Source organism: Petaurus breviceps, unplaced genomic scaffold (genome assembly GCF_028583685.1).
Source record: "Petaurus breviceps papuanus isolate PSGF00001 unplaced genomic scaffold, PetGlider_PUasm1.0 171, whole genome shotgun sequence".
Taxonomy (NCBI): domain Eukaryota; kingdom Metazoa; phylum Chordata; class Mammalia; order Diprotodontia; family Petauridae; genus Petaurus; species Petaurus breviceps.
In genome coordinates, this window is record NW_027185754.1 from 9,790,463 (window position 1) to 9,807,463 (window position 17,001).

The 17,001-nt window shown below is 38.7% G+C and overlaps 1 protein-coding gene across 1 annotated transcript in view; it reads left to right on the forward strand.

The window, feature by feature from the left end:
• N4BP1 (NEDD4 binding protein 1) overlaps window positions 1-16,881 on the forward strand; it is a 71,359-nt gene extending 54,478 nt beyond the window's left edge. Inside the window, exons 3-7 of the mRNA XM_069082547.1 lie at window positions 4,688-4,818; window positions 8,819-8,915; window positions 11,819-11,926; window positions 13,454-13,561; window positions 15,384-16,881. Of these exons, the coding sequence (XP_068938648.1) occupies window positions 4,688-4,818; window positions 8,819-8,915; window positions 11,819-11,926; window positions 13,454-13,561; window positions 15,384-15,741 (802 nt within the window). The 3' untranslated portion in view covers window positions 15,742-16,881. The remainder of the gene's footprint in view (window positions 1-4,687; window positions 4,819-8,818; window positions 8,916-11,818; window positions 11,927-13,453; window positions 13,562-15,383) is intronic.
• The last annotated feature ends 120 nt before the right edge of the window (window positions 16,882-17,001 follow it).

Below are 17,001 nucleotides of genomic sequence, written 5' to 3' on the forward strand. Positions count from 1 at the left end.
TATAAGACCCAACATTTGGTGCTGAGAAAGACACAAACCTAAATAAGTTGTGCTTTGCCTTCAAGGAGCTTAAAATCAAGCAAAAGTGAAGATATCTGCATATACTCTTGAACACAAACTAAAATGTAAGTGTAAAAGATAGTGTTCTGAACACTCATTCTGAAAAGGAATCCATATGGTTTGCCAAACTTGGGGGTGGGAGGAGGGCTCGGGGTTAGGGAAAGGAGGGAGAAAGCACAGCCATGACACAAAAAGTTAAGAATTCTTGATCTGTACGAACTCCTTCATTTTAAAAATGAGCAAGCCAAGACCCAGAAAGGTTAAAGGGAGGCCTTAGTTTGATCAAAAGTAACAAGTAGGAGAAGCTGGCTTTTAGCCTAGGCATACTAATTCCAAATCCCATGCTCCTCCACATACCACATTGTTAACTCAAAGGTAGAGATTTGGTTTCATTTGTATTCTATAGTTTTATGGTTGACAGTATAATATAATGAAAGAGCACAATATTTGGAGTCAGAAGGCCTGTATCTTATTTCCATCACTGCTGTGTACAGCCTGGGTGACCTTGGACAAGTGGTTTAACTTCTTATTACTTCAGTTTTTTCATTTGTCAAAATTGGTTAAGGGGATGGGGGTGAGGAGGTTCATGTTGAACAAGATAATCTCTGAGGGCCCCTTCGAGCTCTTAAAGGCCTTTGTACTAAAGGTTTTGTGTTCTTGGAATCATTTTGAACTCTAGGTTTATCTTAAAGACAGTGGCTTCTGTGGTTGTTTCTCAGGATTTCAAAAGTGTTCCTAGATAACACTGCTAATAGCATTTCAGTAGCTGGTTAGCAGTTCTTCATGCCTCAAACTAACCTTTCCCTTTGCCCTTCTGTAGTACATTTAAGGTGATTCCATTTTCTGTGGTAGTATTCCCAACTATACTTTTCCTGAATGCTGGACAGTGACCCATATATATATATATACATACATATATATATATATATATATATATATATATACACATACATTTGAATGTGTGTGTGTGTGTATATATATATATATATATATATATATACACACACACACATTCAAAAGTATATAAGAAGGAAAGCAAAGGGAATTAGGGCTTTTTTCTCTGTGTCAAGCAAGCCAAGGGAGCCATTTAGAAGCCTTCCAGTTACTGTTATGGTTCTTAAGACATTGTCTCTTTAAAGTACAGAACCATAACTTTCTTCCTCCTACTTTTATTTTTTTGGAGGGAGGAAGGCAAGGCAATTAGGGTTAAGTGACTTGCCCAAAGTCTGAGGCCAAATTTGAGCTAAGGTCCTCCTGACTCCAGGGTCAGTGCTTTGTTCACTGTGCTACCTAGCTTCCCCCCTTCTACTTTTAAAAGAAACTAGTAACAAAGTACAGTATTCAGCATTTACCTTGCAATTGAATATAGTTAAATTCTTTCATTTGCTGTAGTTGATATTCATTACATAAATTATCACTGAATATATATGTTGTGATGTGTAATTAATGCCTCCATGTTTCTGGTAAATAATTCATTTTAATGATGAGGACCTGGTTGGTCTAACCAGCAGAATTCTGAGATTTCCATTCTAAACTATTCCAGCACAGTATACAGTATTTTTTCAGTCCTCAGCTATGTTGTTCAGTGCTATGAGAATAGAGAAATATAAACGGTTCCTTGCTTTCAAGGAGTTTGAAATCCAGTAAAAAAAAATAAAACATGTACACAGTCATAATACAAAATAGACTCTTAAATACCGTAACAATATGAACAATGTGCATGAACGTTCAGAGGATAGAAGAAATCACTTCTCACTAGTGTGTTCATGGAAGACTTAGCATCATAGATTTAAAGCTGGAAGGAATCTTACAATTCAGTCCAGTTCAAACTTATCGTTTTACACATGAGAAAACAGAGGTCCAAAGAGGTTAATTGATTTTTTCAAGGTAACTCAAAGTAACAAAGCCAGGATTTTAACATTCATTCTTCCTTCTGACTCCCATGGAAGACATGCTGGGCCTTAGTGGAACTTCAGGGTAGTCACTGTCTCATTTATCCCTGGATCTCCACACAGGGATTAGCATGTCAGGTTAGAACCAAGGACAAGACCTGTGATTTCATTGGTACAAGGAATTGCTGGGTGAGGATACTCCCTCCCCTACAAATGCAGGCCTGCACCTTCTCTGCAGCCTGTGTCACTGAGAGCTTAAGTGACTTGTCCAGGGTCACAGCTAGGGTGTGTGAGAGATAGGACTTGAACTTAACTTGCTTTGCCATGCTGCCTTTCCTTCACAGTGCTTTGTACATAGTAGTGGTTTTAAAAATGTGGAATTCGTATATTTCATCTTGTAGAAATGGACAGATGAAAAAGGTCCAGATTTCAAGAATTATATCAGCAAAGGCACAGAAACAAGGAAGTATGAGATAGGGGAGAAGGGAGACAGGGTTTGACTGTGAAGAATAAGTTGTAGTTGGAACATTGAGGATTTGAAGATGAGTAATATGAAAAAAGGTTAGAAATAGGGGGCTGAATTCTGGGCCTGCAGTGCCAACATATGAGAGTTTAGAGTCCAGGGGTGGGGGCTCTGCATCCTCAAGGCTACATGTGGCTTTCTGGTCCTCAGGTGAAGTCTTTTGACTGACTCTAAGTTTTACAGAACAAATCCTTTTATTAAGGGAATTTGTTCTGTGAAGTTTGGATTCAGTTAAAAACTGCACTTGAGGACCTAGAGGGCCACAAGGCCACAGGTTCCCCACCCCTGGTTTAGACTTTATTCATTAAGCAGTGGCAGACTATTGGAAGTTTTTAGTAAGGGGCACGACATGATGAACTTTGGGAAGATTAATTAGTCATTTTGTGCAGGACGAATTGACAAGTGGACAAGGAGAGGCAGAGAGATGAGGTTAGGAAGCTTTCACCCAAATAACAAACATGAGGGACTGGACTAGAATATTGGAAGTAGAAATGGAAAGAAGACACATATACGAAAGGGATTCTTGGAAGTGGGATTGACAGGTTTCCAGCCAGTGGACTGTGGACTCCAGGGGTAGCCAAAGAGCTATGACAGTGGTATATGTGGTTCTAACTCATTCTCAACCTTTTTCTCTGTTTTTCTCCTCTATTTTCTTTCAGTTTTCCTTATATGATATTGTTTGTTTTTTAAATTGGGTTTTTTGTTTTGTTTTTAATAGATATTCATTGTGAATGCAACTATCATCATGGAAGGACCAGGAGAGAGTAGGGGATAAAGGAGAAGAAGGAGTTTAAAAAGACCAAGATTCTGAGCCTGGGTGGCTAGGAGGATAGAGCTTCCATTAACAGAAATAGAGAAGTTCAAGTGAACTTTTTTAGGGTGAAGAGGATAAACTTAATTTTAAATGTATCATTGAAGTTGAGGTCATAGTTGAACACTAAGGTAGAAATACCTAGAAATATTAGTCTGTAGCCTGAGAAAGAATCAGTGTTGGAAATAGATTTAGGATTGAAAACTGAAGTTATAGGAGTGAAATTACCCAACGAGAGAGATGTTCTCCCTGGAACATATCAAGGTATAGTTGGATTTTTGTTTTGTTTTAATTTTAGCAAGTATATTATAAAATATTTAGCAAATATAAATGAGTATTAAAAATTAAATTATTAAGACCATGCCTTGGACTGTAAGGAATATTAGCAACAATAACAGGACAAGAGTGAGATGTAAGTGACCCTTTAGATGAAAATACATTAAATGACAAACTGAGCATAAGTCATAATAAAGATACAGATATATTTTGGTTTCATGAGCAAGCATGAAGTGATTTCTGAGTAATCAGTAATACATTTTCTCTGAAAGAAAAGGGTTTAAATTGGTTCCCAGCCAGGAAGCCATGGGGTCCAGGGGTAGCTATAGTTATGACAGGTTTGTTTATGTGTCTAGCTCATTCTCAGCCTTTTTCTGTTTTCTTTTGTCTTTCAATAAAATTTATATTGTGAATACAACTACCTTCATGGAAGGTTCTGTGACTTTTTTGATATTAAAAGGGAGTTTTTATGCTTATAGATTGGGACTTTATACTAACAGACTTGAAACCATTGATTTAAAAAGCAATTGGAATTAGGTTGTGTGTTGGAGCAGGAAGCAAGAAGGTTTGAGTTCATGCTTCATATCCAGATTGATTATGGAAAAGTTAAACTCAAGTACAAGATAAGAATGACATGTGTAAGTTTAGCAGTTAGCAAAGAGTCCTTTAATTCCTCCTTTGGTGTAGTATGGGGAGCAAGGTAGAGAAGGGAGAAATGTCCCCTTATTGTCTTCACATATAATATAAGAACTAGAAAAGCAGAAGAGCCCCAGGCTGTTGGAATTCTATGAATGGTTTTGTGTTGCATCCAGCCTTGACTGATGTTATTACTCTACCTCACAGGGTAGGAGGTCTGTAGCAATGAGGACTTCAAAAATACATTCATTGTCTTAATTTTTTGCATTGTAATAGCAATTTTTCTTTCTAATTTTTTTGGCAAAGCACTGACATAATGGATCATTGACCAAGACTTGGGCATAATCGTTACTCTAATGAATTTTGTATTATTATTTTTGTTGTATTCAGATCTGCCTTATTTATTTTTGCAAAGTCGAATGTTTTATGTCATAAGTAAGCAATTTTTAAAGTACTATACTGAGACAAATTTCACTTGTTTCTTTATAGTCATGGGCTGAACAAGTTCTTTTCCTGCCGAGGGATTGCAATAGCTGTTGAATACTTTTGGAAACTTGGCAACAGAAACATTACAGTATTCGTCCCTCAGTGGAGAACAAGGCGTGATCCTAACATCACAGGTGAGGCAACCCGTGGATTTTTCTAGGCTTCTAACTGGAAACTGTTGGTTCCTATATTTAGCGTTTACTGCTTGGGCTAAAGTCCTGTGCCAACAGGTATTTTTTCAACAGCTTTCCTTTCTTCCTTCCTTCTTTCTTTCCTTTCTGTCTTCCTTCCTTCTTTCATTCCTCTCTCCCTCCCTACCTCAGTACTTTTTAAAGCTCCTATGTACCTCCAACTTCTGAAATTATGTCACTGGAAAGTTTAAAATCTGTAAATCCGGGATTTTGTAATAATTCAGGTGAAGGGATTACATCTTATCAGAAAAACTGTCTATTGACTTGATTTTTTTCATGACTGGGAAAAGTTTTTAATAGTGATATGACACTGAATGAAACATGCCCTCTGAGTATTTGACTTTTAAAGTGATCATCTGCTTTATGGGCTTAATATAAAATAATGTTGTTTACTTGTTAACACATTACAGCTAAAAGCCACAAAAATAAAAGATTTGAATGTGAGTAATTATTGCCTGAGTAAATTTAAGGTTATCTCTTAAGAAGGCCACATAAGAAGATGGGTGGAAGGCACCATAAATAATACCCAAGATGTAACTCAAACAGATCCTTGACCATATGCAAACATAGTAGGGGAAATCAAGAACTAAGCAAGAAGTGAAATTTAGCAGGAAATGAAACTTGGTCATTAGTATAACCTTGTTTCCAGAAAAGGTGAGTCAACAGTTGGTGAAATTACCAGTTGAGAGGTGAAGAAAGAAATGAGATTAAGAGCATCCATTTCCTTTAAAGCCCTGCAGATTAAGGGCTAAGAAAATTCTCTCAGATTCTGTCCTATTTTGAGAAGTTGTTTTCCTTAAACATGATCTTGCAGTTTTGTTGTATATAGGTCGCTTAGGGGACATAGCAGTCTTTATATATTGTGCTTTCAGAATTATAAAATAACTTCAACTGGGCTCTTCCACTTAGAGCAGCTTCTTGTACAAGAGTGGGGACCCTCTGGCCTGAGGTTCCTTTCTTCCTGCCAAAGGCATGAAGCCTCCCTAGCCACCCTGTACAGTAGCTATACTGGATATATATATATATTCATTCTTGTTGGCTCACTGGTCAGGGTGGGAATGTTGGAATACTCCTTGTTCCCCATTGCCACTTCCAGGTTTCTCCCCCTTCCTCCATCACTCAGTAATCTCTCTTCCAGTGAGGTTCACACTATTCATATCTACTATCCAGTGAAAATTCTAGTACTCATGTCTACAGACCCCCAGGTGACTCCACTTCCTTCCTTAATGAGTTCAGTACATGGCTCATGATATTTTTCTCCTCTTCAACTCCTGCTCTCATACTTGAAGACTTCAATATACATATTAACTCTCCCTCAAACACCCTACCCACTCAGTTCCTAAAACCTACGCCCCGTGACCCACTCCTCCACCCCACCTCAGCCACACACAAAGCTGGTCATACCCTTGAACTTCCCACTCTCTTCCATAACTTTATCCCTCCTCAGATCTCCACCTCACCCCACCCTTTATGCTGAGAACCTTGCCTAATATTTCCCTGAAAAAATTCAGGCCATTCACATTGAGCCCCCTCTTCTCTTCATCATCTCATGTCACTCTTAGGTCTTCTGCCACTTTTTCCTCCTTCATGTCTGTGTCACATCATGAGGTAGCCTTACCCCTTACTAAGGCTACCTGCTTAAGCAAGCTCAGTCAGTCCTGTATCCTCCAGTAGATTGTTCCCTCCATCATCCCCCCCCCTCTCATTTATTTTCCATCTCTCCCTGTCTACTTGCTCATTCCCTACTGCCTGCAAACATTCCCATGACTTCTCCCATCCTGAAAAAACCCTCATTTGATCTTTCTGTACCCACCAACTGTCATCCCTAATCTCTTAAAACATTAAACCTTCTTAGTAGGTGCCATCAGTTTCTCTCTTCTCATTCTCTTCTTAACCCCTTGCAATATGGTTTTCTACCTTATCATTACACCAAAACTGTTCTTTCCAAAATTACCAATGATCTCTTAGTTCTTAGTTGTCAAATCCAGTGACCTTTTCTCAGTCCTCGTTTCCTTGAGCTTTCTTCAGGCTTTGATGCTGTTAATCATTCCTTCTTTTTGCATCACCACTCTCTCCTAGTTCTCATCCTATCTGACTCTCTGCTGGTTCCCCATTTAGATCATGCCCTCTAACTGGAGGTATCCCACAAGGGTTTTGTCCTAGGCCCTTTTCTCTTCTCCTCTATATTCTCTTGGTGACCTTGGCATTTCCTGTGGATTTAATTATCATCTTATGCTGATGATTCTGAAATATGCTTCAGCATCTCTGCTGACCTCTATGCTCGAATCTCTAACTACCTTTTACACAACTCAAACGGGAGGACTCATTATTCTTTTCTCCCTAACATTCCTTCACTCCTCCTCCCTCAGCACACTTTACCTATTAGCATAGAGGGCAGTACCATCCTCCCCGTCCCTTAGGTTCACAACCTATGTGTCATCCTTGACCCCTCTCTCTCACCTCTCAACATCCAATCTGTTGCCGAGGCCTGTCAACTTCACCTTTGCAATATCTCTTTAATAAACCTTCTGCCTTCTGACTACCACCACTCTGGTACAAGCCCTTATCACCTTGTGCTTGGACTATTGCAGCAATTTGCTCTTGGCTCTGCATGCCTCAAGTCTTTTCCTATTCCAATCCATCCTCCAGTTATCCATCAAAGAAAGTGGTTTTACTAAAATGCAAATCTAACCATGTCATCCCTCTACTCAGCAAACTCCAGTGTCTCCTTACTGCCTCCCAGAACAGTTACAAGATGTCCTATTTGGCATTCAGAGCCCTTCATAATCTAGCCCCCTCTTAACTTTCTAGTCTTCTTACCTCATTTTCTTTCCAACTCCTACTTCACAATCCAGCAACACTAGCCTCATGGCTATTCCATGAGCAAGCAAGTCACACCAGCTTTCAGCTCTGACATTTTCTCTGGCCATCCCCTGTCCCTGAAATACTGTTATCTTCTCTGCTCTGACTACTGACCTCCCTGACTTCTTTAAAGGTCTCAACTAAAATCCCTCCTTTCTACAGGAATCCTTCCATAGCCCCTTTTAATACTAGTGCTTTCTCTCTTTCAATTATTTCCTATTTATCCTACATATGATTTGCTTCGTATATATTTGTTTGCACATTGTCTCCCTGTTAGATAGTAAGCTCCTTGAGGGCAGGGACTTTTTGCAACTCTTTTTGTATGTACAGTACCTGGAACATAGTAGGCACTTAATAAATGTTTACCAATTGATTGAAAAGCAAGTTTTCTAAATTTGGAGGGGAGATTCATAGATTATTCGAACTCGATGGAACTTTAAAGACAATATAGTCAAACCCTTCCTTTTACAGATCAGTTAGCTCAAAGAGAAGAAACAACTTTCCCAAGATCTCATTAGGACCAGAACTCTGATTAGAAGCCTCTTTTCCTGGCTCCCATCCCATTATTCTTTGCTGTCATGCTGGCTTGCATCTCTCAGACTTGTCTCCTATCCCAGTAAGATCATCAAGGTCGACAAGTACAGTTGTATAAAATCAGAAGTACTTTCGGGTCTGGAAAACAATCCCTTTTAGTATGTGCCTAACTCACTCTCAGCCACGTTCTGTGATTTTCTCTCTGTTTTTCAATTTCCTTACCTGCTACCATTTTTTCTTTTGTTCCTTTGCATATTAACTGACTATAATGTGGAACTGAAGTGTTTTCTTATACTTTTTTAATGAAGTTTTATGTTCTCTGTTAATTTTTTAAGTCACTTCAATTGACTGCTTTATATTGCCCTTAAAAAAATTAAAACTGGATAAAATTATTAGTTGTATCTTAGTATTCTTGTCCCCGTCTTTGAATGTAGGGGGAAAACCTAGGCCTTCTCTGTGCTAGTAAACAGATCAGTTCAATTTCTTATTTTCATGCATCTAAAGTAGTCTTTTTGCTAAATGACTCTTTAATTTATTCTGTGAACAGAGCAGCACTTCTTGACCCAGCTCCAGGATCTCGGAATATTATCATTAACCCCAGCTCGTATGGTCTTTGGAGCAAGAATTGCTTCTCATGATGACAGGTATGAAAAGCAGTTTCCTTTTATCTTGTTGGAATGGGGTAGTGAGGAACCCATCTAAGAAGCAGCTAGCAGTTTCACAGTTGGTGGGGAAGCATTTCTTTTTTTCCCAACTCACCTTTCAAAGGGCTAGGGACTCAAGGCAACAGGTCCCTAAAATAACACTTAGAATCATGAAATTGTGTTTGTATGTCTTTGGGATAAAAGACTAAATCAAAGAGAAAACTAATCTCTTTTCCATCTAATTAAGGTATTAAAAAAACAACTTGTACAACAGAGATGAGCGTTCAAAGCTATAAAAGTACAGTCTGATACTAAGTGAGACTTTTATATTTAAAATCCATTATGAAACAGTTGATCTTCCTTTAACAGCTTGTTTGATGGTACACATAGTGCTGCTCTCTGGCATAGTGTTGGTCAGTCACTTTGTCCTTATATTGCCCCCACTCTCCTTTATCTGAATGATTGAAGATGGTACCCTACCCAGGCTCCGTCTGGGCCCACCCACCATGATAACTAGATTTGCCCACGTGCTCCCTCCCATTGCAAGAAGTCACTGGTCCTTGTAATGTAATCTAACCCTCTACAAAACATGGTTGATAATAGTACAGTCACTCAGTAGGAACTTAGAACAGGAACCTAGAACCACATGATGTAGATGTCTGAGGCATTTTCCATATGGAAACTCTTTCCATTAGACAAACATTTACTAAATACTTTGTATTCAAAACAATAGTTCTATGTGTTATGGAGGCATGAGTGTGGAGAGGGTACTAGCTCATAAGTCAGTAGGACTTCTCTCTTCATGTCCCACCTCAGTCACTTAACTCACTGTGAGACCCTGGGGAGGTCACTTAATCTCTCTGTGCCTTACTTTCCTCTTTTGTAATATGAGAGGGTTAGACTCACCTCTAAGGCCTCCTCAAGGTCTCAATCTATGGTTCTGTTTATAAGACATGTTCTTTTATAGGAAGCTTACAGTCTGTTATTGGGGCACAAGATACATAAGATAATAATACTAGCAAGGTAGTAATCAATATAGTAATAATTAGCAATATGGTAAGTTACTGTAAGATGCAATATGGTATAGTGAAAGGAACACATGTTGGATTCTGACCCCCTTTCTGTGTGACCATAGGCAAATTACTTAACTTTTCTGAGCCTCGGTTTCCCCACCTCTAAAATGACATATTTGCACTATCTGCCTTACAGAGTTGTTGAGGAAAACAGTTGGCAAACCTTAAAGTGCCTTATAAACAAGCTGCTGTTATTATCTTTTTTATTTTTTTATTCTCATCATTAACAAAGTGGAAAAAAGAGAAAAAACCCAACCTGTTAAAATCACTGAAGTCTTACTGGAGGAAGTAGCATTTTGAGGAAGTTATATGGAAATGTGGTGATTGGTTCTGGCCAAGAAACTGGAGATAGAATAGTTGGAAGAGGTTCAGGGAAGAACTATACATTAGACCTATAATTGCTACTTAGACAGAAGCAGGCATCCAGGATCTAGGAAGAAAGATAGGAATGCCTTTAAGCCTGCTCCTGGGACGCCATTGAAGAGAGCCTCCAGCTTTTCTGTCATTGTAGCATCCTTCTCTGAAGCCAGTTTTTGACTCATTTCTAAAAAACTCACATAGGCACCCTCCCTATACTAGGCTTCAAGAGGAGGATACTTGTGATGTGGTACATATACTCAGAGCCCTACCCCTGTTATTAATGACCATGGCAAATATCCTCACCAGTCACAGCTCTCATCAGCAAAAAATAACTTCCAAAATAGCACCATTATGTCTAACACCAGAGGGTTAAATCGTTTATTTATTTTCCCAGGTTTATTAACATCATTGAGAATAACAGGTATTTTCTTTGTCCTTATGATTATTTGTGCTCAACAATAAAAGCAGATACTGTTTAGACTTCTGATGCCAATGATTCTCTTAATTCCTTAATTTATTTCATCATTATGTTGTACCTAAGTTCAGAGGCCTTAAATCAATGCAGACATTCTTCGTAAATGGAAAGAATCAACCTTGGTGTTCTCTGATCATAGAAGGAACTAAAACGGTATTTCTTTTTTCCAGTAATGTTGGCATAACTCTCATTTACAGGGCTTAAGTGTCTAATTCCCTGTAATGAGACAGATGACAGCATCAGTGTTTAATCTTCACCCTTTCAAATCATCTCTTATCCTCTTGGAGTTTTTGCATTTGATAGAACGAATAGCTAAACAGAATAGTAGGACTAATGTCCCAGGCATCACAGTGTTGAGAGCTGGAATGTGAATTAGTGGAAGCAGGTTTAAACTATTTAGCCTTTTAAAAAACTTCTCAGGCATAAATGACTTTGCTATCACAATAGCAACAAATAGCCAGTGTCAAAGTAACACTAAGCTACTTAGAATTTGCAATCTAATAATTGGCAGTAATAGTCACACAATATTCTACTCAATTCACCAGACTTCCCACTTGTACGAACACATGAGCTTTCTTTTCTAATGCAGTCTCTCCTGACTACTTCATCTGCTCATGATACAGTTGTACCTTGTTTTAAATAATAATTGTGTGCCTGAAAAAGTGTACAGATGATTTTTCCATCAATTTCCTTTTTGACCCATGGCTATAAAATGAGGAGAGTGATCTTTGGGGGTGGTATTGACAAATCAGCCTTGCGCTCTGTGGTCTCCCTGTGTGTTTATAAGTGCTTTAGCTTCATTTCTGACTGCTCAGGGATTTAATAATTTGTCATGTGATTCTTAAATGCATTTGGATGTTTCCCTTTGCTTGGTGAATCCTTTTTGAAAAATGAGTAATTACTACAATTGTATGTTTCATGAGTTTTGGTTTTGTTTTGTTTTTTTTTTAAGTAGGGCACAGCTGTACATTTTAACACCTCTCATGTTATCATAGGTTTCTGTTGCACCTAGCTGACAAAACTGGTGGCATAATTGTAACCAATGATAACTTCAGAGAATTTGTGACTGAATCAGTATCTTGGAGAGAAATTATTAAAAAAAGGTAATATTTACTTCTTTTCCATCAAAAAATATTTGAGTATCTGCTATGTGCTTCTTGCTAGGTACTAAGGTGGTACAAAAGTAAGTATCAAGCATGGTCCTTACCCGTTGTTCTCTAGTTGGGGAAAAAAAAGGTATACCTACCTGAAACAGGGAACCAGACAGTCACACACATACACACACACACTAGCTAAATTGTACAGACAGTAGAGGCGGTGTGGGAAAGGCACCAGCCTGAGAATCTTGAGTACTAACTCTTCCAATAACTAGCTGTATAAGTTCATACCAGCTACTTCCCTGTCTATAGGCCTCTCTCTTCTCCTCTGTAAAACAGGGGGATTGAACTCAGTAATCTTGAGGTCCTTTCTGATAGCCCATGATTCAAATACAGAAATTGGACAATCTAAAACACCGTGCTCTTTCCTGTCACCAGTTTCATGAAAGAGGAAAAACAAGGGTGCTGTTTGGATTTGCATCATGTGTCTGTTTTGGTGCCAAGGTAAAGTCATTCCATAGATTTTGCTCTGTTTTGTTCACCCACCTGCCACTTGTGTATTTTGGTTTTTCATAAAGAAAGAAAAGTAACCCATTTTCCTATCAGTATCCAGAGAGTTAGTCAATCAGCATTCACTGCTGAAGCCACAAAATTGAGCATTGCCCTTCTGCACATAATTAACAGTCACTAATAATGCTTTCTTGACATGTATTTGCTTAATCTTTGCCCTGTGCTCTAGGTAGGTTCCCCTTGACCAGCATGTGTTTATTGGTCTCATAATATACAAGCACTTATCGGATACACATGTTCGTGGATGACATAAGACCCACATTTTTTTTTTTAAAGCAATTGGGGTTAAGTAACTTACCCAAGGTTACACGGCCAGTTTTTTTGTGTGGGTGTTAAGTATTTGAGGCTGGAACCCACCCGGGTCCTCCCAGCTCTGGGGCTGGTGCTCTTACTCACTGCGCCACCTAGCCGCCCCTTAAGACCCATATATTAACTTGGAGACACAAAGCATACTTGCGACAATAGGAACAAAGCCTCAGACCATTTAGGATCTTTACAAATCTCTTAGCTCTGCCGCTAACATAACATCATAATTTCCGGGGGAACTTGTTACTTTCTTTTAAAACAACTCTGTTTTCAGAATGGATTGCCTGAGGAGCTCCACAGCTTCCCCCAGGCTTCCCTTGACAGGAACACGGACAGGGTTTTAAGCCTCTCTTTTCATTTGAGAGTTCAATAGCAAACAGTTCTCAAAACCCAGAGAGGTATCTGAAAGACTTTCAGGTGAAATCCTGATAAGTGATGGAAAGTCCAACTGCTGGAGTTCTAACTCTTCTGAGTTTTTATTCAGAAGAGAAGGAAGCTAATTTGAGAGAGTTTTTTCTTTAGGTAAGCAAGCTGCGAGTTTGTCAAGTGACTTCTGTTTTGGATTTAGACGGATACCTCACGTAGTGTTAAAAATGACAGGTTTGCTCCAAAGTTCCGAAACTAAGTGTTACTCTTACTCTCTTCTTCATATTATAGGTTGCTTCAGTATACATTTGTTGGGGACATATTTATGGTTCCTGATGATCCTCTGGGAAGAAGTGGACCTAGATTAGAGGAATTTCTTCGTAAAGAAGTCTTCCTTGGGTATTTCCTTTTTCTGGTTATTGCCTTTTTCTGGTATAATTTGGGGATTTTTAAACTTTTGTGGGGGAGAAATTAGTACCCTATATTTTAAAAAAAATTTGTGATATAGTTTATTTTTATAAATAACTTAAGAATACTTTAAAATAAATGCTAATGAAAATATCCAAAGCTTATCTCGAGGATACCCAGAAAGACCAAGCTTAGAGTTATGTTCACTTTTGCTTAACTCATGTTTGTCTTATGATATGTTGGCACCATATACATCATAGATTGATAAAACCAAAGCAACAAAACATTATTTTCTGTGCCAGAAAGACAAAATAAAGATAAATTCCAAGATGGATGGTCTCATATTAACAAAGGTAAGCAAACATGGGCTTCTTCCATGTGAATGTCACTTATTTTCATTTTCATAGGCAGTTGTTTTGCTTAAGTTGGTGGGGGCCAGGGGTGGGATAGGGTGGGGGCCAGGGATTGTATGTGTGTATGTGCCCGTGCTCGCATGTGCATGTGCACGTGTAATCAAGTTTTTAATATTGCACATTTATGGTGGTCTAGCAATGACTTCATTAAGAAATCATGTCTGCTGCTTTTTCAAATTTACCTGGAATTTATTTCATCTTTTTTGGGGGCGGGGGGGAGGGTTTAAAAAAACGATTTTCAGATGTACAAAGTAATTGTCATTTGAAGTTAATTATACATCACACTGATAAGCCTTGTGCCTAGATCGTTAAAGGCCAATCTCACCTTGTTGGAATTGGCTTGCTCAGAATGTTATTTCTCAGGAAATATTAGTACTAAACTTCTAAATTAGGAGCATAGCTGCCCTGAATTTCAAAGTTCTTATTCCACCTTTAAGGTAGTAAAACTTTTCAAGCCAGTCTTTCAAATTTATACTGACACTATTTGGGTTTAATCATTCCCTGAAAATGAGATCAAAGCAAATGCTGGTTTCAGACCATGTGAATGATGTATAAATCTCTTTTTGTCTCTTAGCTTTGAATATTATATTGAGGCAAAATGTGATATCATGAAACTATAAGACCCATTTTAACTGTACAGTGTCTGCATAAGAGAGGGACTCTAAGGTCCTTCTTGAAACTTGTAGGGTGATCAGTGCTAATGGCTTGCACACACCAGTGACAGCAGAAAGAGATGATTTTGTGTAGCTTGAACAACACACACACGCACACACACACGCACACACTCACACAAGTAAGTTTCTCTTCTCTACCTTTTTTCTTCCTTAGCAGATTTTTCCTGGATCCTATTCTGGTCTTCACCCAGCTGTTACATGATTCTCTAAAGTGTTAACTGATAATTATAGTCTTACTGATATATAGTTTAAGGTATAACTGTTTAAAGGGTATTTACATTTGAGAAGGGGACTGTTGAAGCTGGAACCATAGCCTTTGGTGGAAGAACTTGGACCCAAGACCATCAAAATGGAATGTAGAGACAGAAGTCTTGCCCCCAAAAAAGAACCAGCCTGACCACAGTTCCCTTTCTCTTTTTCATTCCTTGGTTTTGCCACTGATATTTTAAGGCTAAGAACCTTTAACTGGGATGTGATGTTCTCTTCACAGGACCATGACCATTCCCCTTTCATAGTCTTAGCCCTACCATTTCACACCACATTAGCTTCTGGCCCATTGGCACTGTGTACCACTTGCTTTCATTTCCGACTCCTGCCCTATGTTATCATTTTGCCCCAGGAGTCCAAGGAACAGAGTTTTGAACCATAAGCGTACACAATGACATTTTAGGGGACTTTCCCTTTTGTTCAATAAGCTTGCTTACTTGGGCACTCTTCCATTTGTAGGGATTTTCCACCTCCGCCCGGAGCTCTGCCAAGTGGAGGACTGCATGAAACTGCCTTCAGGGTCCCCAGCACCAACACACCCAGCACCAGCCGACAACCCACACCCCCAATTCAGGGAGTTCTTCCAAGCAACTGGATTCCCCAGCAACCTAACCTCCCAATCCTACAAAATCTAGCCAATATCCAACCAAGCCTGACAATTCCACCACAGAGATCCCCAGCAGAAACCAAACAGCTGAGGGAAGCCCTCCTGAAGATATTCCCAGAGTCAGAGCAAAGAATGAAAATTGATCAAATCCTGACAGCACATCCATATATGAGAGACCTGAATGCACTGTCAGCCATGATATTGGATTAAGGGTATATTGGGGAAGTTTGCAATCACAGCTGATTGATTAAACCTTCAAGTAGCATCTCCACATCTTGGGAATTGAAATAATGTGAAGAAATCAATTTGCCAATATAAACCCTATTCGAACAAAACAGAATCAAATGTTTTGTGTATAAAAGATCTGTTTTCAAAAACTGGCTTTATATATATATATGTATGTGTGTATATGTATATATATATATATATATATATATGAATATGTATGTGTGTGTATACATACACACATATATAGATAAATGATGCTGCTATTACAGACTTAATATTAACATTTTCTGTAAAAGGAAAGTCTACATTTTCTGCCTGTTCAGAACTGTTTCATAGCAGCTTATTCTAGTGTATTAACGTTTTTATGTGTTTTTTTAAACTATTTTCCTTAAAGATGAAAATGTTGGCAAAAATGTGATTATAATTAGCCTTTGTAAAATAAAGAGGAGCTTTCTTAAGGAAAGCATGATCTCTTAAAGTATATTTTCTTGAGGTGAACATGTTATGTCCACTGACATGAAGTATGCCCCTTGAAATAAAAGTAGGGGGTAGTTAAGCAAGAAATGCTTTTGCCCATTGGGGATTTTGTTTGTTTGTTTTCGGGCTTGGGGTCTTTTGTAGTATTGGACAAGTAATGCCACTAGATGGCACCTTCTACCTTTTGGTTTTTGATGACCAAGGGGAATGCAGGCTTCTTAAGATGCTAGAGCTGAAAAGGACCTTAGAGTTCCCTTAGTCCAACCTCCTCGTTTTATAGAGGAGGAAAGTGAGCCCCAGTGAGGGTAAAGGACTTGTCTAAGGTCTCCCAGCTGGTTAGTGGCAGAGCTAGAACTCCTGATTCCAGGCCAGTGCTCTTTACACTATGCACTGCTACCTCCCCAATGAACCCATTTGACTGAAATAAGTTCTTAGCATTTAAAGACAGCAGTGAAATATGAAGGAGAAACTGATTCAGAGAGCCCCAACAATTGTGGTAAACAGGCATGTTCATTGTCCACACATGGGGCTTTTGATTATGTCTTATATGCAGACTTTGCCAGAAAATGGTTTGTTTGGTTTTTTTTTTTAATTATCACAAGTGACCCAAGCCAATAAAATAGCATTAATAGCTTCACATGGGAATTTCTGTACTCCTGTATTTATTTGTTCTATGTTTAGCTGCTTATAATGGTCTAATCTGTTCTCCTACAGCCATGCCTGCACCTCAGTTTCTCTCTTTCTCTCTACCCCACCCCCCCATTA